Here is a 26,744-nt window from a genome sequence, read left to right as displayed (position 1 = left end):
CTCAAAAACAATCAGCTTTTTCCCCAGCCTAATTTCCTTGGTTCACACAATAAGAACCTGACTGCATACTAGAAGAATTTCCACTCTTTCCCTCTGCAGAGCCAGTCTTCTAGGTTTATTTCCCCAGAACCACCCGAAGGTTAGTATCCGAAAGAATAGATCTAGATATCTGACCATTCGTTCACACCTGACGAAGCCCTTGTACGACCCCACCAGGAAACATAGCATAATAGACAGAGCAAGTCCTTTTGGGTATTCCACCTATTTTTCAAACTGGGTATTTCAGCCAAGCATCTCCTAAATTTGTCATATTTTATTTTTCTCCTTTACCTTCTCCTCAAAGGATATAATTTCTTTGGTCGTCCTATAAGGACGTGGCTGCATACTAGAAGAACCCTATCCCTCCCTCTGCATAGCCAGTCTTCTAGATTATTCCATCAGAACCACCCGAAGGTTAGTATCCGAAAGAATAGATCTAGATATCTGACCGTTTGTTTACCTGACGAAGCCCTTGTACGACCCCATCAGGAAACATAGCATACTAGAAAGACAAGGTGTTTTCTTTTGCAGAACAAGTACTTTTGGGTATTCCACCTATTTTTCAAACCGAGTATTTCAGTGAATGAGTTGAGAAGTATTGATTTAAAAGTTCAAGATAGAGACGACTGTCGTAATCTAACCCAAGTTCACGTCAATACTAGGCGTGGAAATAGGTGATAAAGATCGTTCTTCATTCAGATCTATTCGGAACCAGGCTTTTGTAGTCTTCAGGTATAAGTATTGGTTCTTATAATCCACTATAGCATTAGTTCTTTTCAAGAAACTTGTCCCTAATATTATATCTCCATGATTATTGTGAAATGTGTTCAAAGTCCTAATTTTGACGGGACCTACTCTACCTTTACGGATAATCATTACCAGTGATTCTAGTTCGACCATTTGCCTTTGTATCCCTAGAACCAGTCTTGTCTTATTCATAAGGAATTCTTTTCTCACGTAGTTTCCTGGCTGTTCTGTTATATGAAATTTGACCTTTTGACTGCGATAGTTGGAACGAACTCGACCATAAAAGGTCATAGGTGTCAAATTAGAGTCTTTAAATATCCATTTCTCATTATTTTCCTTGATAAGTCTTGACCCATCATTATCAAAAATCCTGATTAATCCCTCTTGGCACAAAACTTCATGTCCAATTGAAACACTTGGATACATGTCGCGATTCTGAATATAAAAGTTAACGTTAACTGTTAAATCTGGACTTAATTTAACTGGAACGTTTTTTATCATTCCAATGATACTTAATTCTTCGAAAAAAGAACCTCCCAGTCTAAGGGCCTCCGTCGGCCTATCTGGTCGTCGAGGCCTAATTCTATTGCTGCGTTATAGGTCATAATCGAGCGATTCGTTGTATCGTCCGTGCCAATTCCAATTATTATATCGGAATTATTTATAGTTGCTGTTAGGAAGTTATTAGAATCCACGTTTACTGACCCAATGCTATCATACCTAGGTTTTCTAGTCCTAACTATTACATCGGATTGTATTATGCCTCCTAGAAAAACTGTCCATGTAAAATTTCTAACCCTGATGACTCCTCTCGCATCCCTTTGCTTCTTAAATGCAAGGCTTCTCTGTTTTAAAGAAAGGTTCAAAGGCATGTTACTCCACACATACAAACTTCTGCCTCCCCTACCTGAAGCAGTACTGCTTTTTTGAGGTCCAGTACCTAGAGGACGTCTGCTTCCTTGGGCACCTGTGCCTATTGGAGGTCCTCTACCTTGGGCACTTCTGTCTTTTGGAGATCCACTACCTTGGGCACTTCTGTCTTTTGGAGATCTACTACCTGGAGCAGTACTGCCACCGGGGGTTTTGCCCCTATTTTGAGTTTCTGCTTCTAAGGTTCTTTGGCTCATGTTTTGAGGTACAACCCCCTGATCCCTTCGGCTTTGAGAACCATATCCTTGGGCACCTATGTGACTTTGAGGTATACTATTTTGGGCACCTCTGTCTCTTTGAGGTTTACTACCTTGGGCACCTCTGCGTCTTTGAGGGCTACTATTTTGGGCACCTTTGCCTCTTTGAGGTCCACGACCTTGGGCACCTCTCTCTCTCTGAGGTCTACTACCTTGGGCACCTCTCTCTTTCTGAGGTGTTCTACCTTGGGCCCCTCTGCGTCTTCGAGGTTCATGACCTTGGGCACCTCTGCCACCGATGGTTCTTTGGCCCATGTTTTGAGGTCCAACCCCACGAACTTGGGCACCTGTGAGTCTTTGAGGTCTTCTATTTTGGGCACCTCTGCCTCTTGGAGGTCCACTACCTTGGGCACCTCTGCCACCGATGGTTCTTTGTCCCATGTTTTGAGGTCCAACCCCACGAACTTGGGAACCTCTGAGTCTTTGAGGTCTTCTATTTTGGGCACCTCTGCCTCTTTGAGGTCCACCACCTTGGGCACCTCTGCCTCTTGGAGGTCCACTACCTTGGGCACCTCTGCCATCGATGGTTCTTTGCCCCATGTTTTGAGGTCCAACCCCACGAACTTGGGAACGTCTGAGTCTTTGAAGTCTTCTATTTTGGGCACCTCTGCCTCTTGGAGGTCCACTATCTTGGGCACCTCTGCCACCAATGGTTCTTTGGCCCATGTTTTGAGGTCCAACCCCACGAACTTGGGAACGTCTGAGTCTTTGAGGTCTTCTATTTTGGGCACCTCTGCCTCTTTGAGGTCCACCACCTTGGGCACCTCTGCCATCGATGGTTCTTTGGCCCATGTTTTGAGGTCCAACCCCACGAACTTGGGCACCTCTGAGTCTTTGAGGTCTTCTATTTTGGGCACCTCTGCCTCTTTGAGGTCCACCACCTTGGGCACCTCTGCCTCTTGGAGGTCCACTACCTTGGGCACCTCTGCCATCGATGGTTCTTTGGCCCATGTTTTGAGGTCCAACCCCACGAACTTGGGCACCTGTGAGTCTTTGAGGTCTTCTATTTTGGGCACCTCTGCCTCTTTGAGGTCCACCACCTTGGGCACCTCTGCCTCTTTGAGGTCCACCACCTTGGGCACCTCTGCCATCGATGGTTCTTTGGCCCATGTTTTGAGGTCCAACCCCACGAACTTGGGCACCTCTGAGTCTTTGAGGTCTTCTATTTTGGGCACCTCTGCCTCTTTGAGGTCCACCACCTTGGGCACCTCTGCCTCTTGGAGGTCCACTACCTTGGGCACCTCTGCCATCGATGGTTCTTTGGCCCATGTTTTGAGGTCCAACCCCACGAACTTGGGCACCTGTGAGTCTTTGAGGTCTTCTATTTTGGGCACCTCTGCCTCTTTGAGGTCCACCACCTTAGGCACCTCTGCCATTGATGGTTCTTTGGCCCATGTTTTGAGGTCCAACCCCACAAACTTGGGAACCTCTGAGTCTTTGAGGTCTTCTATTTTGGGCACCTCTGCCTCTTTGAGGTCCACCACCTTGGGCACCTCTGACTCTTTGAGGTCCGCTACCTTGGGCATCTAAGCCTCCTTGAGTTCCAGCTTTTAAGGCCCATAGGCCCGTGTTTTGATGCTCAATACTTTCAATTGTATTTTTCTTCTGCTCTACTCCTTGTTCATTCTTCTTATTGTTGTTTTGCCTCAAAAGGTAAAAGTTTTCTAATTCCTCTTCTAACAAAGAATTTCTCTGCCTGGTATCTGAAGAATCCCTTTTCAAATTGAGAATTTCCTCAAGCTTAGAAACAAGTCTATAGTCTGCTTTTTCCTGAAAGGTTAGACTGTCGCTCCCCGGTTCCTTGGCCATTTGTTTCTTGGTCTTCTGGTCACTATTATTCTTGCCCTTTTGCAACCAGTAATTCGAAGGCGGTCGTTTTGTTTCTTCCTGTGGATGCCAGTTGTCTCCTCCTTTGGGTGATATAATTGGATCAGGTTCTTCTAATGGATCAGACTGTCCAAGTTTATCTGGCGATCTTTGTAGAACAAAATTTTCCCGTTCCTCCAGAACTACTGCACAAACAGTAGAAGTACTCAGGTGTTCCGACCATGTAGACCCAGGCATTCTCTTTGCGTTTTTACATCCCTCATTCAGCACTCTGAGGCAATCGTGCATGAGCTTTTCCAGGTTAAGCGTTCTTAGAATAAGCTGCAGCTCTTCCTCCCTTTTCTTCCCTTGCTCTTCGAAAACCTGTTCGCTGAGTGTATCTTGTTCTTTGCACAATGCATCGTTTTCTTCCTGGATTTTCCTTTCCGCGGATAGTTTTTCCAAGTGCATTTTATTCATCAGTTCATCATGCTGGCGTTTGTCTTGGTCAAGTTGCTGCCTCAAAAATGCCAGCTCTTGTTCCTGCAGAAGAAGTTCACGGTGTTGCTTTGCCACTTTGGCATTGAGCTGACCTTTGGTTTTGTCTTCAATTTCCTTGTACTTTTTGTGGTAATCATAAGCCGCCTCCAACTCTTGCGCATGATTTTGCAAAAGTCTACACTTGGCTTTTCTTTCTCTTTCTAATTCATTCTCTAGCAGGAAATTCTGTTCCATCGTCGTAGATAACGCCTGGTCTTGATTGAGAAATATTTCATCCAATGCTCGAATTTCACTCCTCCGTTCCATAGACCTATATTTCTTTGTCTTCCTGGCATCTGTCTTCTCAGTATCAACATCAGGAAGACTTTCAACGTCTCTCTGTGTTGCGTCTCCTCCATTCCCAAGAGAAATTGCCCGTGACGTTTTTCCATTCTGACCCGCCACCCAATTTAACAGGTCTTGCCATAATGCGACGAGCAGTTCTTCGACACAGCAAGCGCAGTGCTTGTCATTTCTCGTCACCCTAAGCAAGCGTTTGCTGATATTTTTCATTTTCTGTAGATCTACTGATTTTATGTTCCCAGAATTATTACGAATAACACTGCCTAAATCATTTGAAGCATCCAATAATAAAAACATACACAAAATATCTGTAATCGGCATCAAAACTTTGAAGTATTGATTACTCCAAACAGCTATAGTTAAAAGAAAAAAAACGATCGTTTTCTGTGAATCATAAGTCTTCAGCCTTGGTCTTCAAAGTGTCTTCGGCGAAAAATAGGATGATTCCAGGCTGGAGTCGATTTGTTCTCTTCCAAGATTTCCATTCCTTTATTCTTCCTTCATTTTCACTCCATTTAGTGGAATTCTTTCCTATTCTAATGACCGTTGTAACGAGAGAGAGAGAGAGAGAGAGAGAGAGAGAGAGAGAGAGAGAGAGAGAGAGAGAGAGACTGTGTGTGTGTTGTGCGTGTATGCATTCATGTCATATTTCATTTCCGTTCATTCGCAGAAAGTAACGTTCATCTTCCGATCAAGGTTCCATATTAATGTAAGAAATCCAACGTTCTATCCATATTAGAATTGGGTGCTTAATCGTCCAAATTATTCATAAACTTAAATCTTTATGAAAGGAGATTCATTTAAGAACATGAAACAAGCAGTAGATCGAAGGTTTACTTCAATGTCGGAGGGAAATTTGGCGAGATTTTATGTTGGCGCATAGCCCGCTAAAACCAGCCAACGTTATTAAGTTATGGTCATAATTTATATATATATATATATATATATATATATATATATATATATATATATATATATATATATATATATATATATATATATATATATATATATATATATATATATATATATATATATATATATATCGTTGCAAATTTTAGCTTATTTTGGCGTCTTCTAAAACTTCGTACGTCTGGTAGCTTTGAATGGCAGCAACGTTAAGATGCCGGAGTTGCCACAATTGTCCTATATCGCAATGGAATTTATTATCAAAATCGCCAAGTTACATAGCAGCATTAATTCTGAACCCTCATTCTATCATTAGGTTTAGGAGGTATTTTTCATTGTATATATATATATATATATATATATATATATATATATATATATATATATATATATATATATATATATATATATATATATATATAACCCACACACACATACATACATATACACAAAACCACACACACACCCATACACACAAAACCACACACACCCATACACACACACACAAACCCACACACACATACACACACCCATGCACACAAACCCACACACACATACACGCACTTACATACATACACACCCATATACACAAATCCACAAACCCACACACATACATACATGCACATACCCACACACATACACAAACCCATACACACAAACCCACCCACCCACACACATACACAAACCCATACACACAAACCCACCCACCCACACACATACACCCCCCTCACACCCATACACACCAACCCACCCACCCACACACATACAACCCCTCACACCCATACACACAAACCCACACACACTAATACACACATACACACAAACCCAAACACTAATACACACACATACACACACCCATATACACAGAAACCCACACACACGAACCCACGCACACATACATACATACATACATACACGCACACCCATACATACATACACACACACTCATACACAACCACACACACATACACAATTTCATTAGAAGAAACTTTTTTTTATTTGGGCACGATATATATATATATATATATATATATATATATATATATATATATATATATATATATATATATATATATATATATATATATATATATTAACCCATGAATAACAAATATTGTAGTATAAGATAATTGTGTATATATTTACATATTACACACACACACACACACATATATATATATATATATATATATATATATATATATATATATATATATATATATATATATATATATATATATATATATATATATATATATATATATCGATCGTTGAAAATTCTAGGTTACTTTGGTGTTTTCTAAAACATCGTACGTCTGATAGCTTTGAATGGCAGTAACGTCAAGATGACCGGAGTTGCCACACGTATGAAAAAAGAAACGGACATGGCAGGACATATAATGAGAATGTCAGACAATAGATGGGCATTAAGAATAACAGAGAGGGACCCTAGAGATTGCAAACGAAGCAGGGAAGGATGAAAGGTCGACTGATTGACGACCTAAGAAAAGTTGTCGTTTTGGACTGCCATAGAAAGGCATTGAAGAGAAGAAAGTGGAAGGATATTACTGAGGCATTTGTCCTTCAGTGGACTAGCAAGGCTGATGATGAAATATATATATATATATATATATATATATATATATATATATATATATATATATATATATATATATATATATATATATATATATATATATATATATGTGTGTGTGTGTGTGTGTGTGTGTGTATGTGTGAATATATATTATTATGTATGTATGCATTTATAAAATAAATTACTTAAAAACTTTGCCTTAAGCCTCTGCTTCCCTCGTGTTTTTTTTTTTCTTTTCGTCCCAATCATTGCATTTCCCTGTCTCTTCCACACTTCCCACAGTTTGTCCAAGAACTGCCATATAACGGTCATTGACAGGGTTTAATCTTTTAAGGTAATTAACGTAGTTTGGGGTAATTTTCACGTTTTCAAGGTAATTTTTAGGGTAATTTCTATTCCACTAGCTTCAAATTCAAGGAAATTGTAAAAGTTTTAAGGTAATATAAGGTAATAGCTGCATGCTCAAGCTTAAACCCTTGTCATTGGGGTATTGGTAGGAGGGATGGTTGGACCTATGGTGGGTCTCGACTTTTTCGATTTCGTCCAAGAATTGTAAACTCTCTCTCTCTCTCTCTCTCTCTCTCTCTCTCTCTCTCTCTCTCTCTCTCTCTCTCTCTCTCTCCCTCTCTCTCTCTCTCTCTAACGCCTGGTCAATTTATTCAAATTCCTATAAATATGGATACCGAAGGAAACATTTAAATATAAAAATTTTTCTCTATTATAGCTCTATAATATATGCAATGGTGACTGCCGTAGTTTAACGCGGGAGAATGACTACTTTTATTATTATTATTATTATTATTATTATTATCTTTATTTTTGTTTACTAAGTTACAACCCTTGTTGGAAAAGCAGAATGCTATAAGCCCAGGGGCTCCAACAGGGAAAACAGCCCAGTGAGGAAAGGAAACAAGAAAAAAAATAACTTAAGGACGGGTTGAATTAAGAGGGTCACCAAGAACACTATTTCATTGTGGATTTGCAAAGTCATACTCTGCTCTGAATCTTGATCCTTCCCCAGTTCGATAACCTAGAGCTCACGACGTCAGGGTCTTCATTACGTCCCTGGTGTTTAAATGCATCTTTTCAGTGTTGCAAGTACTACAAGCAGGCGTGCGGAAGCATCGAACGACCTTCACTGCCCACTATTTGCAAGATGTAACCACAGAATAATCTATATGTTCTCTATTGGTCCTGTGGCTTCTCCCTCCTAATGGTTTCATCCGCATAAATAACGTGAGGTTTGTTAGTGAAGGAACAAATGACAAATTTTGAAATTTATATTTTTCATAACTAATACAAACCTGTTATTTATACAAATTGTCCCGCCAACACCTGTCCCCCAACAAGTCGTGCCTGCAAAAAAAAAGTGACTTAGTTCGCCCATGGGTGAATAGATATAGGTGGCTGGGTACCCCCAGCCACCCTCCTACCTACCAACTATAAGTGGTTAGGTGCCCCCTCGCATTGAAAGTCTTAATGATTAACCTTCCAGCTTCGCTGAAAGAATATCTCTATAAATAACGAAAGGTTTGTAGGCTATTAGGCAGGAAAATTACAAATAATAAATTTTCATATCAAGATGAATTTGAGACTGTAAACTTACGATAGTAATCCATTAATACCATTGAATTGGTAACGGTGCATTTTGAAAGCCCCCTTTTTATAATTATAATAGCAAGAACATCATGTTTAATTCCATTATGATTTTACAAAATGGTGGGAGAATTTTTTTTATATATTATCAATTTTTTCTTAGGTGTATCATGAACAATGAGCTATGGGAGACTGAAAATTAGTTTATAATTTTGTTGCTCATCTATAAGAACCTGCTAGCTGCATTAGCTAAAATTCTAAAGGTAAGGTTAGTTTATGTTTGAATGGTATAGAAAATGCTAGCTGGTAGCAGATTTAGGTCGAATTGACTTGTAAGTAAATTAAAACAGGATTAGCCCTTCTATGGATTACAATGATCATAGATTGTCAATCGATTGCATTGGGGCTTATAATTTTATGGATTGTCTAAGATTTAGTTTGAATAATTTTCTTTATAATTAGATATACAAAGCAGAATTTTCTTGGCAGTAGATTAAAGTAGGATTCTTCTTTATGTACGGCATTGGCAATTGTGTGTTGGACTAATTCTAGTTTTACCCATTGAAGGAGGGTGGAGATTTCATGTGCTCTTGTTAGAAGACTAAATTAGTATTCTGGGATTTGATTGTCAGATTAGGATAGTGTTGGATTTCCAATGTATGTTCATACAAAATTACAAACCCTCATCCTTTAATACAGCACAGTAGTAATATGGTTTCAGCTTGGGTGGAACTTGGTTAATGATTATACAAAGGTGTCCATAGCTACTGGTTTGTGAGAGGGTGCCCCTGCCCCCTCGCCACCATACCGAGAAGCCACTTTGACTGAAGCCTTTGGGCTGTACACAAACAAGCTTGCTGTCTTCCTGTCTTGACTGTTTAACTGGGAATGTGTGTTTGTGATGGTGGGCTTGCGATCCTTCTCTGGGGTTACTGAACATAAGCGTGGAACCTTCATGAGCAGAAGCCATGTGTATCTCCTTTCTTTGTGCACCTTTGGCATGGGGTATGACTTCACAGCCTTCTCCCTGCAACTAACGTAAGGATTGCCTGTTAGCACGTTGGGTGATGTTTGACAAGAAAAAAAAAAATAAACTAAACTAAACCATTCCTCTCAGGGCCATCCTCGAAATCGATGAAGTCCGTAGGCCTTTCTTCTTTTGACCATTCTCAATTTCTCCCACCATTTTATAAAATCATATAATGGATTTGAACATGATGTTCTTGCTATTATAATTATCAAAAAGGGGGCTTTCAAAATGCACCGTTACCAATTCAATGGTATTAATGGATTACTATCGTAAGTTTACAGTCTCAATTGGTGACATAGAAGGATGGCAATTCTGTTCTCCCTTATGTGCAAGCTACAAGAAGCAGAGGTAGCTGGTTACTCAGAATTCTGCCATTCTCCGCTTCGCCTGATAATGAGCCTCAAACCTATGTTGCCAACAATACTAAGAAAATGACCGTAAGGACACTAGTCTTCTGTGGGCTTAGAGGGGCTTCCCCTCAAAGCATAAATTGCTGCAAGTCCCAGGTACTTACAGGCCAGTATCTTTCTCACCTGCCACTGGGGCAGAGGAAATTCCTAATTTTGACTCATCCTCCTCATCTGTATTCCCAGTGGATCTGACCATAGAAACTTCTATACTGACGACAACTTATAGTAAAGAGAAGCAACCTCCAACTCCTCCTATTTTGGATTCACTGATCCTTACACACCTTGTAGAGGGGAAAAGACAAATGGACTGTGAAGAGGCTTCTTTGTTGGCAAGTAAAATAAGGGTCATCAAATCATCAGACTCGGAGTAGTGTGTGTAACCTCGCATGTGTAACCTCTGGATGCCCTCACATGTCAACCTGCACACCCTGGACAGAACGCACCCACCTACCGTATATGCTCTTGCCCATTCCGTTAATCAATTCGTGCACTCATCGCATTCACCTTTTCTGGATTGCCAATCACCCATGTATGCTCTCCTACCCACTGGCTGTCATCCCTTGTTATGCATTCCTAATCAGGTACAGTAGTTGAATCAGTAGAACTTCAACAGTTCAAACATGCAGGAAATGTTTGTATGTTGAACAGGCCAACATAAGTCTTTTTATAGTTTATATATGTCATCTGTTTGATGTTACTGTTTTCAAAATAATTTGGGAATTTTTTCTCGTCGTTTATTTCCTTATTTCCTGTCCTCACAGGGCTATTTTTCCTTGTTGGAGCCCTTGGGCTTATAGCATCTTGCTTTTCCAACTAGGGTTGTAGCTTGGCTAGTAATAATAATAATAATAATAATTCCCTGGTGTGTGAGCAATCATCTTTAGATGCACCTGTTTCCTTGCACTTTAACCCTGGATAGGTACGGTGGGTCGTTTGCGACCCCGAGCGTCAAAAAAAAACAGGTTTTTCTCACGTGACTCACCCCTGTGACTGAATTTGTGGGTGATCGACCTGCAGGAGGTGTCTCCCCTACACGCTCTAGTAGTGTCCAGATGTGCATTGCTGTAGCTGTACTCCTTCCCCGATTTCTGAGACGCATCGGGGTCGTTCGCGTCCGAGTTTACCCTTCTGAGGTAGTTTGCATAATTATCAAAGTTATTACGTATTATGAAATTGTCGTAGAATGGTGCAACTTGTATAGGTTATCAGTTGTGGAAAGTCTTGGTGGATTGTTTGGCTACCATGTGCATGTTTTTTTTTTTAGTTAAAATGTCGTTCATCACCACGAGGACCATTTTACCGCGAGTGCCCCTTTTTCATTTTTTTTCATTTTTTTGCCAAGTCATTTTTCCGTAAGATATTGCCAAATAGTGTCGTAAAACTTTTGCTTGTTTAGTGTTGGAAAGTGTGTCTATATGATCTGGCTACCCATGCATGACTTTGTTTTTGTCAGATACGACGTAGTTATTGATATATTGGGTATTTAACTGCGGTTACCAATTTCTGTTTTTTTTTCAATATTTGTAAAAATTACTACGTAGTAAGGAATTGCCGTATATTATTCTTTTTTTTTTCATGTTTATGTGTTAGAAAGTGTGCCTTGATGGTTGGGCTAACACGTGCATGTCTTTTTTTTTATCTGAGATGTCGTATATTAGAATGTCGGGCATTTTACCGCGAGTGTCCCTTTTTAATTTTTTTTAATTTTTTTGCCAAGTCATTTTTCCGTAAGATATTGCGAAATAGTGTCGTAAAACTTTTGCTTTTTTAGTGTTGGAAAGTGTGTCTAGATGATCTGGCTACCCATGCGTGATTTTGTTTTTGTCAGATACGACGTAGTTATTGTTATATTGGGTATTTAACTGCGGTTGCCAATTTCTGTTTTTTTTCAATATTTGTAAAAATTTACTACGTAGTAAGGAATTGCCGTATATTATTGATTTTTTTTTCATGTTTATGTGTTAGAAAGTGTGCCTTGATGGTTGGGCTAACACGTGCATGTCTTTTTTTTTATCTGAGATGCCGTATATTAGAATGTTGGGCATTTTTCCGCGAGTGCCCCTTTTTATTTGTTTTGCATTTTTTTGCTTAGTCATGTTACCGTAAGGAATTGGCAAGTAGTGTCGCAAAACTTATATTTTTATAGTGTTGGAAAGTGTTTCTAGATGATCTGGCTACCCATGCCTATTTTTTTTTAGCCAGATATGGCGTATATATAAGTATGTGTTCGATTTTCCTGTGATTGCCATTTTTTCGTTTTTTCCCATTTCTTTCAAAATTACTACGTACTAAGGAACTATCACAGAGTAATATTTCATTTATATGTTTATTTGTCGGAAAATATGCCTTGATGGTTTGCCTAGCACGTGGCTGAAATTTTTTTTTTTCTGAAATGCCGTATATTAGAATGGCCATTTTTCCACGAGTGCCCCTTTTTATTTGTTTTGCATTTTTTTGCTTAGTCATGTTACCGTAAGGAATTGGCAAGTAGTGTCGCAAAACTTATATTTTTATAGTGTTGGAAAGTGTTTCTAGATGATCTGGCTACCCATGCCTATCTTTTTTTTAGCCAGATATGGCGTATATATAGGTATGTGTTCGATTTTCCGGTGATTGCTATTTTTTCGTTTTTTCCCAATTCTTTCAAAATTACTACGTACTAAGGAACTATCACAGAGTAATGATTCCTCTAGATGTTTATTTGTCGGAAAATTTTGTTTACTTTTTTTTTGATTGAATATCATCAAATTTTTTTAGCTAAAATATTGTTTTACATTTTTTTTTTTCGATTTTATTTCCCTTCAAAAAAAATTTTTTGGGTCAGAATTTTAATTTTATAGTCGTAAAATAATCGACAATTATCCAGCAACCCACCATACAATTTTTATGCATATCCAATAATAATTAGATTAGTAAATAACACCTTGTTATTGACATACCCTTCCTACATTTCAAGTGGCAGATTAGGGAGTCTGAGTCAGTGTGGTTGGCGGCCATTTTGTGGACATATCCGAAGCGTAAGCTGCCCTATCTATATATATTCTTGTTCCCTATAGAATTTGTGATATTTTAGTATATTTTTACCTGCATAAATATCATATTATATATTAAATATATGTATTTTTTTACGAAATTTCCAAGTACTCAAAAAATTACCTTTAGATATGGCCCCTGATATAAATGTAATTTACAAAATAATGAAGATTTTTTTACATATTTCTATTTTAGGATAACATATGTTTGTTCCCTAAAAAAATTAGCCACTTCCTATTTCATTTGGGTACCCAAAAAAATTCATGAAATTTGGACAATTTTTTTTTGGCCAAAAAAAGTTACCCTTTTTTTCTCATTTCAGATCTTCACCTCCATGGGTCTGACTTCATCCAAAATACATCAAGATGTGTCCTAAACATTCAAGAATCAATTCCTAAAAGGATTTGTGTATATATGTATAAACTTTTTTTTTATGAATTTTTATGTCAGGTCTTTTTTTTTTTCTACTTAATTTTTTAAAATATTTATAATAAATAGTTTTTCTGCAGATGAGTAGTATTTATCTTTACAGTTGTTTCAAGCATTCATTGAAGTTTTTTTTGGCAAAAGAAAAAAGGAGGTTACTGCAAAAACTGATTTTTCAAGAATTTTTTTTGGCGTCGGGGTCGTTCGCGTCCGAGTATACCCTTAAAGGGGTGTCCGAGGACCGTACCTATCCAGGGTTAATGGAGGTACCCTCTCCGGGGCACGTAGGCCCTTCTGTCGAAGTACGTTCTATGCCATGTCCTCTTCTATTATAAAATGCTATAAAGAGACTGAGCACTTTGAGCACTCTCCAGTTTGGAATTTTAAAACTTCCTGCACTCACGCATGTATGGATGAGGATTCATCATTACAAGCAAGTTCATCTAGTTTCTTTAATCTACCTACTCATAACTGTTCAATTGATCATTTTATAGTACAAGAAAGTACATCTACCCGCATGTGCTCACACCCTCACACTGGAGGGCAGTCTCTGGTTACGGAACTCCTTTATGATCCAGATTGCTCATCTGTTCATGACTGACTAACTTGCAGACAGTGAAAAGTCACCAGTATGTACCCAAAAGTACGTGCACGCTTTAAGGCAAAACCTTTGAGGTGGTGGTTCTCACAAGATAGGCGCTGCAAGGATGAAATCGTTGTCCATGCCATGATTCAATAGTGGTCACCTTCTTGCGCATGCATCCAGACCATGGTAATGAGTAAGTCTAAGGGTCCTTGATAGGATCGAACAAGCTCTTCAGCAGTACAGGGAATAGGCCACCCAAGGCTCTCACTGGAGCTGGGGAGTTAGGAAGTGAGTAACGCCAGCAACGCGGTGTGCTGTCTCCTCGATGGGAAGAGGTGTAGAGGCTGACCACCGATCCTATAACCCCCAACCAAGGTACTGTTCCAGCAGAGGCAAAGAACCTGAAGATTGAGTCGACATTCCTCGAGACCTTAGCTGTTATCATGGATATAGCTACTTGGGTCAAAACCTTCTTTAGAGCTCCCCTGGTCAGAACAAGGTGATGAAGCAGTCAAAGAAAAAGCAGGTCATACAGGATCTTAACCCAAACCCTCTCCCATCAGATGAGGTTCTACAATTCTTAAGGATTGAGCCCTTTAACTCTTTCAGGATCAAACCCTTCTCCCATTTCAGGATTAAGCTCTTCTCCTTTTTCAATTGACATGGGGATCATGATATTGACTCCTTGTACTGTGGTGAAGAAACTGGGCACTAAGAGCTCAATCTTTTCTTCATTCAAGACTGCTGCTATGGAGGCAGCCTCCATGGTCAGTCTTCAAGGAATGTCCTGGCTGGACCATTGGTCCAGTGCAGTACAGTATCATACTTCACTTCTCAAAACTTGGGTAAGTGGAAGAATTTTACTAACCTGGTCCTGTCCGGAGCCAAAGCTGTTAATTGTTTGACACACCAGTCTAACCACCAATGAGCCAAATTGTGTTTTCAAATGCAGAGTTGTTCCTATATGAATACAAACCCTCGTTCTTGGCCGAAACTTATGTTATTAAATTTTACAGAGATGTCAATAGTTGGTGGCAGGAAGCCCCACTTCAGTCAGTACACTGAGTAGCTACTTTGTTTCTAACCACCAGAAAATAGCCACATTCCTGGTACTGTCAACTGGCTGTTTAAATTTTTGTCTCCTAGTTAATGGTTGTTAGTCAGGAAAACAAGAGGTTTTGCATTTTTCCCCAATAACTAAAGCTGACTGACAGTTTCTGTATAACCTGGTTATATACACTTTAGTTCCTGTTAACAACATGCTCTTGCTGAATTTTCCCTCGCTAGTGTGGAGTAGTGACAATGATGTCATCATAACTTTGGATTGAAGTGTCGTTGCTCTCACTGTGGGAGACATTTGCTCAATCTTTCACCTAAGAGAAATAAAAAAGACATTACTTACTATGTCCTTGTGCGCTCTGAAAAGAGCCCCATCTAATTTTTTGCACGATAAAACACTTATGAAAGTGTCATCTTGTCTGTTTGCAATTGAGGGCAGCAGGCTTTTTGAGTGCCATCTCACCTGTTTGCAACCATGGTCTTCATTTTTGTTATCACGCACTCCTACTTGAGTGCCACTGCATCTGTTCATGCGCTCCATTCACCTCAGCTATTTGCTATTCAACGCATCTACGGGACCGTCACCTCGCATACGTTCGATCTCGCACATCTACGGAAGCACTACCTCACCTCTTGATTGACTGTGCACTGCACTCTCACCTGCTTGCAAAAGTGCTCTCATTCATTGGACTTTTAACAAGGGGTGCATCTGTCTCTTTGCATTCATTCATCTGATTTAGAATATCCACATGTATGTATGTTTCTATCTATTCGTGCCCAAGTATGCTCACATTGGCACGCGGTCTTCTGATCACAAGTACTTAAGGTGCTAGGCACTCATCCGATGCTGTCGTCACACCTCTTTGCACTCAAATGCGCTTTATTGCTGGCCAGTGATCCCTAAATCAAGAATGCTCTACTGTTTGCACAAGTTCTAGGAAGCTACACTCATCTTATAAAGAGCTCCTATTTACCCTTTAATAAGGCAGGAAACCTGATAATTCTAAATTCACTAAGAAATTTTCAAGGTGAGAAAATACCTGCGAGCATTCCTTCACAGAAGACATGTATTGATATGCAATGCAAGGGCATACACACCGGGTACCTATGCTTTCTCACAAGGACGACTGTGAATACCACCATTAGAAATAAGGGCCTCGCCCTTCTCTTCCTTAACTGCATGAGTGAGTACCCACTAGCTCTCAAGCAAGTGAGGGAAAAGATGCACCGAATATCGAATACAGTATCCTTAACCAAATACTACTGCTACAATTGAAGATGAAGTCTAAATAGGTCCGATCAACATAGCTACGGCACTCCAAAAATCTCAAAAGTACATAACGGTGATACATACAGAGATCCTACCGAACACTAAGTGTTCCGTACCAGGAGTGTACTCAACGCTGAGCAGTATGGGACATAATTGCTCATGCTTGTTGCTAGCACTCGGCCTTGTATGAGATTGAGCTATCGTTTTCTCAATGGGGAAAAAAAGACTCCTACCTAACCCTTGAGATATGTCATTAGACTGAGGGCCCTAGACTTTACTACATGTGAATTATGTATGCTCGGGAAAAGTATAGCAGTGTTGGCCACAAAAAGAACTTGACAACCTACTCCTTGGGTCCCCTTAAAAGCTCTGTTGCAAATTGACAGTGTCGGACAAGGACCTTTCTCTGAAGACAATTTTTCTTTTAGCATTAGCCTTGGCAATGAGAGTAGGCATACTTCACAATATTTCCAAGGTTGTAACTCGCTCCGAGGGATGAAGAAGGGTCTCTTCATCTTTGTTCCAGAGTTCGCAAAGAAAAATTAGACCCTGCCATCTAGGACAACGGGTTTGTCTTTCTCCATCTCCTCCTTTAGGGATATAACAGACAGTCTGGATTATTTCCCTTTTTGTCTTATAAGGGTGCTTAGACTACTTGAAGAGAATCCAACCCTTCAGGCTATAGATGCAAAATTATTTTTTTTAATGGTGGCAGGACTAAAAAGAGTTCAAGGAAAACCATTTCCTTCTAGTTTTATGAAACCATCAAGAGGGTATATTCCCAAGCAGCAGATGACTCAGAAGACAGTTCTGACATGGTTTCAGGAAGTTAGAGGAGAACCTGAAAATGCCAGACATCCTTTAAAGCCCAGTATCTGATGAAGTACTGTAATGTATCCCCACTAGTCTTTAGATACATTTTACCGATACCTGTGGTAGCTGTTCGGTAGATTGTGTACTTTACTGGACAATAAGCCTCTCTTCTGGGATTTAGTGCCTGGCCTTTTTCACTCTTCCTTTCCCCCTCTAGGGTGCAGTGGTCATGCCTTTATTTACTGGATCGGACAGTTACTGCATGCAAACTTTCACACAGTTCTGTTCTATATGTAATGTTATAGAAGTAGAAGCAACTCCCTCCATCTCTCTCATGAGGGCAGGATGATTTATGTGCAGAACTCTTTACTTTATATAGGCCCTACATCATGACAGCATATCCTTATGAGGGTACACGTTCTTCCATGACAGCCTGTCTATAGACAGTAACCTAATTTACCCTTTGAGAATTTTCTCAAAAGTTAGAAGGTAGCAAGAGTTAAAACTCATAACTTCCTAAGATCTGAGTGTCTTAACATCTCATGATTTTAAATCAGCCAATGTGGTTTGTTATTAGGGTTTCCTTCCTCCTAATGGTGAGTCGCCTAGTAAAGGATGAGAATCTGTTTGTGTACGAACCAATTTTTAGAGGTAAATTATATTATTCCTAACTATACAGACTCGAGTCCTTCAAGTTTCACTTCAAACCTCAACCACCATGCTTCTCGGTGTGCTAGCAATTTCCAGCCAAGCTAAAATCACTCCTATTGATGGATTCAGGTTTGCATAGTTAAGAAAAATACAAATTACTTTTTAAATTTGTGCTTTTTTGGGAAGGATTGGATTGCCACTGAAATATCTTTCTTGGTCAACTGATTAAAGTAGGATTGCTAGTCATTGGAATTAATTCATATTTCAGGTAATGGATCTAGTAGGGCTTTAAATAAAGGGATTTTGACGAAGGAAAAACCTATTTCTGTGCCGCCCAGTGAAATGCTCCTTTTAACATCATTTCTAAGGTTAAACTGCTATGAATTTACCAGAGAAAAATATTGTATAGGAATGCTAGGTTGAACCCAGCTCGCTCACCTAATAGGTGTCGGTATAATACTGGGGCGTGATAAATCACAACCAGAGGCCTCGCACCATTTAGATAAATCCCCCCAAAGTCCCTGTTACAGTGAGGTGCCGTTCAACACCTAACTCCGATCTCTACTACCAACATTCCAACCCACGCCTGTGACGTCACTCCTTATAGCACCCAAGATTGGGGCCCAAGAGGGAGGGAGAAGGGTGGGCTCACTGGGCGGCACAGGTCTCTCGCCAAGAAATAGATTTTTCCTTCGTCAAAATCCCTTTTCTGGGCTCCGACCTGTGCCGCCCAGTGAAATAGTACCAGAGAATAGGGGCCCAAACTTGGCACAATACCTAAGGGAAGTAATTAAATACAAAATAGTACCAAAACATGTTTAATTCAAGAACAAGGATATATGAGGAATCCTGTAGGTAAGTACTCTCAAACATTAAGGGAAAATAAATACAATAATGGCAAAATCCCACACTAGGAATGGTTGGAAAGGCAAGGCAAATTATGATGCAGAGCAAAATAAAAAACATCCTTAATGGTCAAATAACAAAACCAACTCGTGGGAGAGTAAAACTAATAACAGGTATAAACAAAAACAATTTCGTGTAAGGTAAGATCATTAACAGGAGTATAAAATAATACACCATAAGGGTGTAGATCAAGTAAAACAAAACCAAAACCAAGTAGGAACACTAAGTAAGGGAGGTAGGAGGAAGGAGGATAGAGCAAGACTTTGTGATTAAGACTCATTACTTTTCAGGAGGAACCACATTCCCGGCTGCTACTGGAGCAAATTTTAATGCTTCCAAAGGTTTTAGGTAGTGGCATTTAAAAACTTTAGGAGACTTCCAGCCTGTATATTTCGTAAGTTCAGCAAAATTCATGTGGGGGAAGAAATTAACTGAAGTAGCTACAGCTCGTATATCATGGAGATGGGGAAATGATTCAGGGTTAGCTTGTTCAATAAAATAAAGAGTCTGTTGTCTGATACCTTTCAAGGTAATGGTTCCTCCATTCTCTCTAATGAATAAGGGCCCTGTGGACTTCATGGAAGTTCTCTTTAAGTAGGATTTCAGGGTGGTAACTGGACACAAGGATGGGTCCTGATGAAGTGGAACAATCTTCCAGGGGGACCATCTGTTCTGAGGGTCCTCATTTTTAGCCAAGAAAACTTTGTCAGGGGAGAGAAGGACTTCTCCTGAAGAGAGAAACTCATTATGGCCTGGGTCTCTAGTCAAAGCTGACAGTTCTGAAATTCTGGCACCAGAAGCTAGGCTCAATAGGAACAAGGTCTTTCTTAATAAGGCTATGTAATGGCAAGATTCGTTAAGAGTGTCAGAGACCAGCTTAAGGACATCATTCAAAAACCAGGAAACTGCGCTAGGGTGAGTTGATGGTTTCAATCTGGCGCAGGCTTTTAGGATTGACGAGAAGTATGAATCCGTAAGGTCAATATCAAAACCATTATGGAAAATGTTCAATAATCGTAGTGATGGTGTTGGCTGCAAGGCCTGATTCAAAGAGTTCTGAAGAAGGTGACTGTCAGATTCATAGTCATTTTTTCAACCTTTGAGACCCTTAAAAACTTTGCAAGCTTTTTAACAGCCGAGTCGTATTGTCGGAAGGTAGATTCCCTTTTGTCTGATTCCAAAAACAGGGTATTTTGGGGATCAATAGCAGCACCTCTTTGGGCTGCAAATTTCATGAAGTCCATAAAGTTAGGGTATTCTGAATTCTTGAGGAAGCTAACACATTGCGAGTTTGTACTACTTGTGTTAGGATGGGATTGGGTATCTGTCGAGGATGGAGACCCAGTTCCACCAACAGAGGAAACCAACTGCTATAGGGCCAGTTGGGGGCTACCAGAGCTACTTGGCCCCTGAAAGACTTGAGTTCGGCTACGTAACAGAATAGTTTGTGGTTGAACTCCGTCGCAAACAGGTCTACCTGGAGACCCGGGACCTGAGATAAGATCCATTTGAATGATTGTTGATCCAGGGACTATTGTGACTCCAGCGGAGTTGTCCTCGAAAGTGCGTCTGCCACTACATTCCGGACTCCCGCTAGATGGACTGCTGACAAATGCCACTTGTTCGATGCTGCCATGGAAAATATCGCTAACAAGACGTGATTTATGTGGGCTGACTTGGAGCCGCCTCTGTTTATGCAGTAGACTATGAGTCCGCTGTCTAGAACCAGTCTGATATGAAGGTTCTTGGCTGGGGTCAGACGCTTTAGAGTAAGGAATACCACCATGGCCTCTAGAACATTGATGTGAAGCTGTCGAAAGACAGTCGACCATAGTCCCTGGACTTTACTGTGTTGGGAGTATCCTCCCCAACCTGTTAAGGAGGCATCTGTGTGAATGACATGTCCTGGGGCCGGATGTAAGGGGACTGACTTCGACAGACTTTTTACTGTTGTCCATGGTCGAAGTCTCTTTTTGAGAATTTGGGGAAGTCAAGCTCTTTTGTCTCGATACTTCCCGTTTGCCCTGGAGCGCCATACTTTGTTTATGTCCTTTAATTTGGCCTTCAGAACAATATCTGTCACGGAGGCAAACTGCAAGGAGCCTAGGATTCTCTCTTGGTTCCTCCTGGATGTCAACTTGTCCCCGAGAAAGCTTTTCGTATTCTTTGCTATTTCTGTCTTCTTGGCTTTTGGGAGACATAGCGTGTGGGAACGTAGGTCCCATTGTAACCCCAGCCATTGAAAATTGGTCTCCGGGAACAGGCGGGATTTGTCGAGGTTGACCCGAAACCCCAACTGTTTAAGGAAGGTTAATACTTTGTTGGTTGCCGTGAGGCAGTTCTCGACGTTGTCTGCCCAGACGAGCCAGTCGTCTAGGTAAGCTACTATTTGAATCCCCTGGTTCCGTAGTTCTTGAATTACCATCTCTGCCAGTTTGGTGAAGATCCTGGGCGCTATGTTGAGCCCGAATGGCATCACTTTGAATGCGTAGGCTTGGCTTCCTAGTTTGAAGCCTAGGAAAGGACGAAAATGCCTTGCTATCGGAACGTGATAATAGGCATCTGTAAGATCTATAGAGGTGGTGACGGCCCCATGGGGAAGTAAGGTCCGCACCTGAGAGACGGTTAACATGTGGAACTTGACGCTTCGAATGTAAGAGTTCAGACGAGACAGGTCGAGGATTACTCTTCGCTTGTCGGAGCCTTTCTTTGGCACGTTGAACAAGCGACCTTGAAATTTTAATTGTTGAACCCTTTGGATTGCATTCTTCTGCAATAGGTCGTACGCAAACGAAACTAGCTCTTCCGTTGGAAGTTGGTAGAAACTGGTTGGTGGAGGGGGCCCTACTATCTAACTCCACCCCAGACCTTTGGAAATTATGCGGAAAGCCCAATGGCTGAACTTCCAACGATTCCGGAAGACGTAGAATCTTCCCCCTACCTGAGGATTTTCAATGGGCTGAAGAGGATTTGCCGCCTCGGCCTCCGCGGGGGCTGTCGGTTCTGAGAGGACTGGAAGGGCCTCAGCCTCTTCCTGCCTCGAGCGGAGGTGCCAGCTGGCTCAAACTTCCACTTGGGGATGAGGCCCCACCTAACCTTAAGGCTTTGGTTAACCCTGGCCGCCTCGCTGAGGACGGTGTTCACCAAGTCCTCTGGGAATAGATCCGGGCCCCAGACCGGGGCTTTGATGAGCCTGTTAGGCTCATGTCTGATAGTAGCCTCAGACAAAACATGTCTGCGGCAACGACACCTGGCAGCGAGAAACTCGTAGGCATCGACCAACAGAGTCTGCAGGAGGGATTTAGTGAGGACCTTAAAGAGAGGTTCCTCCTCGTATGTAATTGCGGTCATCTCGGCCATAGTAGCGGAATTAATGAATCTACTGAACCTGCACAGGGCTTCGAACTCAAGGCGAATCAGCGAGTCCGGAAGCCTGGGGAGACGTTCGCTGAACTGTGTGGAAGCACAGTCAGCGTTCAGTTTGCCTGTCGTGAAGGTGGCCGGGGCGTTATGCCAGCACTCGTGGTAACCCTGGAAGAGGAGGGAAGTCAGGTCCGTCTCCCGGAGCTGCGGTAACGGCTTGTCCTCCTTGATGGCCTGATAAGCTAGGTCCATCATCTTGGTGACGCATGGATTGGGAGTTTGCTCATCAACCACGAACATCGTGTATGAGCTCTTGTGGGTTGTGAGCATAGTGTTCACACAATCCCACTCATTCAAAGTGCGAACCCAGGTGGACTGGGCTTGTTCCTTATGGTAGATGACAGTCTTCCTGGGAACTTTGTCTAAACGAATAAGAACTTCTTCGGTCAAACGAGCGAAGCCGGGGAAGGGGAATTGGAGGCCCGGAAGGTAGAACTCAAAGTCCTCAACGGGCCGGGTGCCAAAACCTTCGATGGTCAGCATGCTATCCTTGAACGGAGAATGCAGAGCCATCTTCCACGGATTATTCTTCGTGAATTCCAGGAGCTTAGAGGCATCGGGGATGGCATATTGCTGCTGTTGTGGCAGCCCCGAGCACATGAGGCTTTTTACTAAGCTCTCATTATTTTGTACCCTCTCAGTGAGGGTTGACATCATGGACTCGATTTTGGACAAAACCTTGTTGGAGAAAGCCTCCGGGTCGAAGGAAACCACCGGGGTGGCAATGGAGGTTGGCGTCGTTCTCAAACCATGAGAGGAAGAAGAAGATGCAACAGCAGAGTCTTTGGGGACTCTAGAAGAAGTCTTGACAGACTTCGGAGACTTTGAAGACTTACGGATCTTGAGTAAAGGCCTACGTTGAGCCTTAATCTTCGGGGTAACTGGGCGAGGCCTGATATCAGCCCCATGTTTCCCCGGGAAGCCCTGAAAAGAAGAATTGTTAGAAGTAGTAGAAGAGAAAGTCGGGCTAAGGAGAGGAATCTCAGCCCGGGACCCACCTGCCTCACCTACCTCTTTACCTGGTTCCGGTTCGTCAAGGGCCATTGGTTCAATATCGAGGCTAATAGCCGCGACGTCTTCCATCAGGTTGCCTCCCATCTCTTCCTGGTCCTGGGCTAGGAGCAAGGTCTCAATATTGGCAATGATGGGGTCCGCTACATCTTTCGGAACCGCCGCCGATGACTTGGCGTTCGGGTAGATGAGGGAACACCATTCCTCAGACAGCACGTAAGGCTGTTTAGCCTTAACATTACGGGCGAACCCGCCACCCAGACCTTAAGGGTCGCTAGGGCGAAGTCTTAGCTAGCTGGGAGCTCTGAAATAGAATCGACCATTAATAGTGGTAAGAGACTTCAACATAGGAAGTGAAGGTTAAATATCATCTCTTGAAAACGGAGTCATCAATTAGAAGACAAAGTGGGAATAACAGAAATGTCAAAGATTAAAATGTAAATCTAAAAGAACTGCCTCTCCACGTACCGAGTTCGAGGTGAGCGTGGAAACCAGCTTGTAACAAACCAGACAGTTGTCTGGGTGCCAGACGGTCAGGTCGTCAACAAGGACAGCACAGTGGGCGTGCGGCCTGCATACATCATGGCCGCACGCTTGGTGGAGGACCGCCGCACAGGCTGTCATCTTACAGCGGACCACCTGTAAAATAAAGATACATAAGTATCCCGTAGTAGGTAGGTCTAGAGGAGCACGGGGGCTCCGGGAGCTTAAGGTAAACCAGCAACAGCTGGGTAGAAATGTATTCTAAGCCATAAGGGCGATCAGTATAAAACATTTAATAATGTATTCTAAGCCAAAAGGGCGATCAGTATAAAACACCTAATAAGGTAATAATATAATAAATCAAATCCGTTAGCTATGATTATTCAGAGGGGAAAAAGTCGAGTAGGAAATATATAAAATGAATAATATGTTGAATAATAAACCGTTGGCTCCGGAGAGACAACTGAGAGACCCGGGGGTCATGCTAGCCTACCGGAGTAGGCGGGAAAAACGGGGGGGGGTGGGAGGTCGAGAGTTAGAGACTCACCGACGGTCGCAAGGACCTAATAAAAAAACTCTACAAAGTTCATCAAAGCTTGAAAGCTACACAAGGGATTCTTACAATAAAAGAGGGTAGAATCGTGCGGGGTCCGTGGTATGCTGAACGTCACACGGGGGAAACGCTGTAAAACCCAAAGCATAGCAGAAATCACTCCTGCTGATCGATGGCCAATCGGACCGGCGGAGAAAGAACGGCTACGAAAGGGCAGGAGTAAGCGTAAAAATACATATAAATATATAGCCTCGCTAATGTTCACGGATCCGTAGGGGGAAGAGTCAGTCGACACCCCGGGGGAGGGGGAAGGGGACTGGGGAACGAGAGGACTCGACCCGTAAGACAAAACAGCTGACTCCAAGTCTCATAGAGATGAGAGGCACCCCTGGAGTGGGGATGGGGTAGGCGGGTAGGTGTGGGATGCCAGACGCCTAAAACGAGAACAAGCCAATGGGGAGGCAGGAGGCGATCACGTGGGGCAGAGAGACCAGGCGTACCAACCTGGTCGATGAGCCACGGCAGATAATAACGAATGATCATAACGGATAATGACTAGGTAATATTGCATAGATAATATGATAACATGGTATAATATAATGAATGGGGAAGCATGCGATAAAAACAGTTGGCTATCGTAGTAAGAGGGGGACGCAGGATAAAAGCAGGGAAATAACGCCGAGCCCTCCAGTGCGGGTAGGTACTGCCTGGACAGGGGGGCCAACATGACACAGAATCGGGTAGATGCCGATCGAAATGAATACACAAATCTGAAAACTGCCTCGCGAGAGTCCCACTCAAACTATAGTCAATAACTAGGTGGTAATATAAGATACTGTATCGTAATCTGCTATTAGATATCACCTCGGTTAAAATGTTATAATGTGAGGTAACCAACCATGATCGCCCGAAGGTGAGCAGGCATGCCAACCTAACATTGACTATGATACGTAAAGTAATATACTGACTGATCTAGTGAAAAATACCACAATCTAAATGTAATAATAACAGTGGTTGTGTACGGTAATATACCCAGCAAGGTTTGAAACGAAAAACAATCAGTATAGAGGACCTATTGTAAGACGTTAAGAACGAGTGAGTGGAGGTAGCCGGCCATGATGGCAGCCTCTAGAGGGTCGCGAACAGTTACAAATAAAAACTGAGATATAATAAAAACTAAGGGCAGGGCTACTTCTAAAGACTCGAAACTCATATATCTTGTACTTAACTTAGATGGAGAGACAGTAGAGTCCGACATCTTAGATAAATCCTCGGTAAAACCGAGAAAAACCACCACGAAAAATAACACAGTAAGAACGGTAGTGCTATGATAAAGGAGTGATGTCACAGGAGTGGGTTGGAATGTTGGTAGTAGAGATCGGAGTTAGGTGTTGAACGGCACCTCGCTGTAACAGGGACTTTGGGAAGAGATATCTAAATGGTGCGAGGCCTCTGGTTGTGATTTATCACGGCCCAGTATTATACCGACACCTATTAGGTGAGCGAGCTGGGTTCAACCTAGCATTCCTATACAATTTTTTTCTCTGGTAAATTCATAGCAGTTTAACCTTAGAAATGATGTAAAAGGAGCATTTCACTGGGCGGCACAGGTCGGAGCCCGGAAAAGTAATATTTTGCACCTTTTCAAATTACAATACTTTTCTCATCAAAGGGTTCATATAATACTAGATTTTTAAATATGTAACTTCCCTGGTAGTTAAATATATATAGCTTAAATCCCGCGTTTCGTCGCACGCACAGCAGAAATTCAAATTTCGCGGCAATCGCCGCCATGACAATAGATGGTCATACATGAGTGCCATCTCTCATAGGTTACCAGAACCATTCCCAACATTCCTCAGAAATTCCCTGCCGTTGATAGAGTCAACACCTAGGAAATTTGTTTCGCTTATATATTACTTTACTTTACAATTTGGTGAAGTACCTTTTGTCTGATTATTGTTAATGGCTTTCGCTGCCTTTCCATTATCGAAGATATTGGATTTTCCTTTTCACACGAAATAAGATATTTTTTGTTGGTCCAACTTGGGCATTTTAATTTAACTTGATTTTAAAGATGGCTCCTCTGTTGTTAAACATTGTGTGTAGGGCTAGACCGGCTTTCAAGCTGCTTTTGATTCCCACACAGTATGTATCAGAGGGCATGTGTGTATTTTTCTTTTCTATGTTCGTAAGATTAAAATGGATAGGATCAAGAAATTTTTCCCCCTACTTTATTAACCAACGAACAACTCTTATAGATATAATGGAAGGAAAAACATTTAAACATTAAAATATGACGTCACAATTATGTGACGTAAACTCTTAGCAAGGCGACATCTGAATGCCTTTAAGGGAATCAGTCC

At 41.6% G+C, this 26,744-nt stretch overlaps 1 protein-coding gene across 1 annotated transcript; it reads right to left on the bottom strand.

Moving 5' to 3' along the window:
* Positions 1 to 1,298: 1,298 nt before the first annotated feature.
* LOC137648015 (ribosome-binding protein 1-like) lies at positions 1,299 to 3,242 on the bottom strand. The gene has a single exon (XM_068380960.1). It carries the CDS (start codon positions 3,240 to 3,242, stop codon positions 1,299 to 1,301), a length of 1,944 nt encoding a protein of 647 aa, XP_068237061.1.
* Between the last annotated feature and the right edge of the window lie 23,502 nt (positions 3,243 to 26,744).

The sequence above is a fragment of the Palaemon carinicauda genome, chromosome 10, assembly GCF_036898095.1.
Source record: "Palaemon carinicauda isolate YSFRI2023 chromosome 10, ASM3689809v2, whole genome shotgun sequence".
Lineage (NCBI taxonomy): Eukaryota > Metazoa > Arthropoda > Malacostraca > Decapoda > Palaemonidae > Palaemon > Palaemon carinicauda.
The sequence above is the reverse complement of the archived record's forward strand: the minus strand, read 5'-3'. Positions and strand labels throughout refer to the sequence as shown.

Bases quoted from the DNA above. Each gene is read 5' to 3' on its own strand.
- LOC137648015 (XM_068380960.1), bottom strand. From the start codon at position 3,242: ATGGGCCAAAGAACCATCGATGGCAGAGGTGCCCAAGGTAGTGGACCT.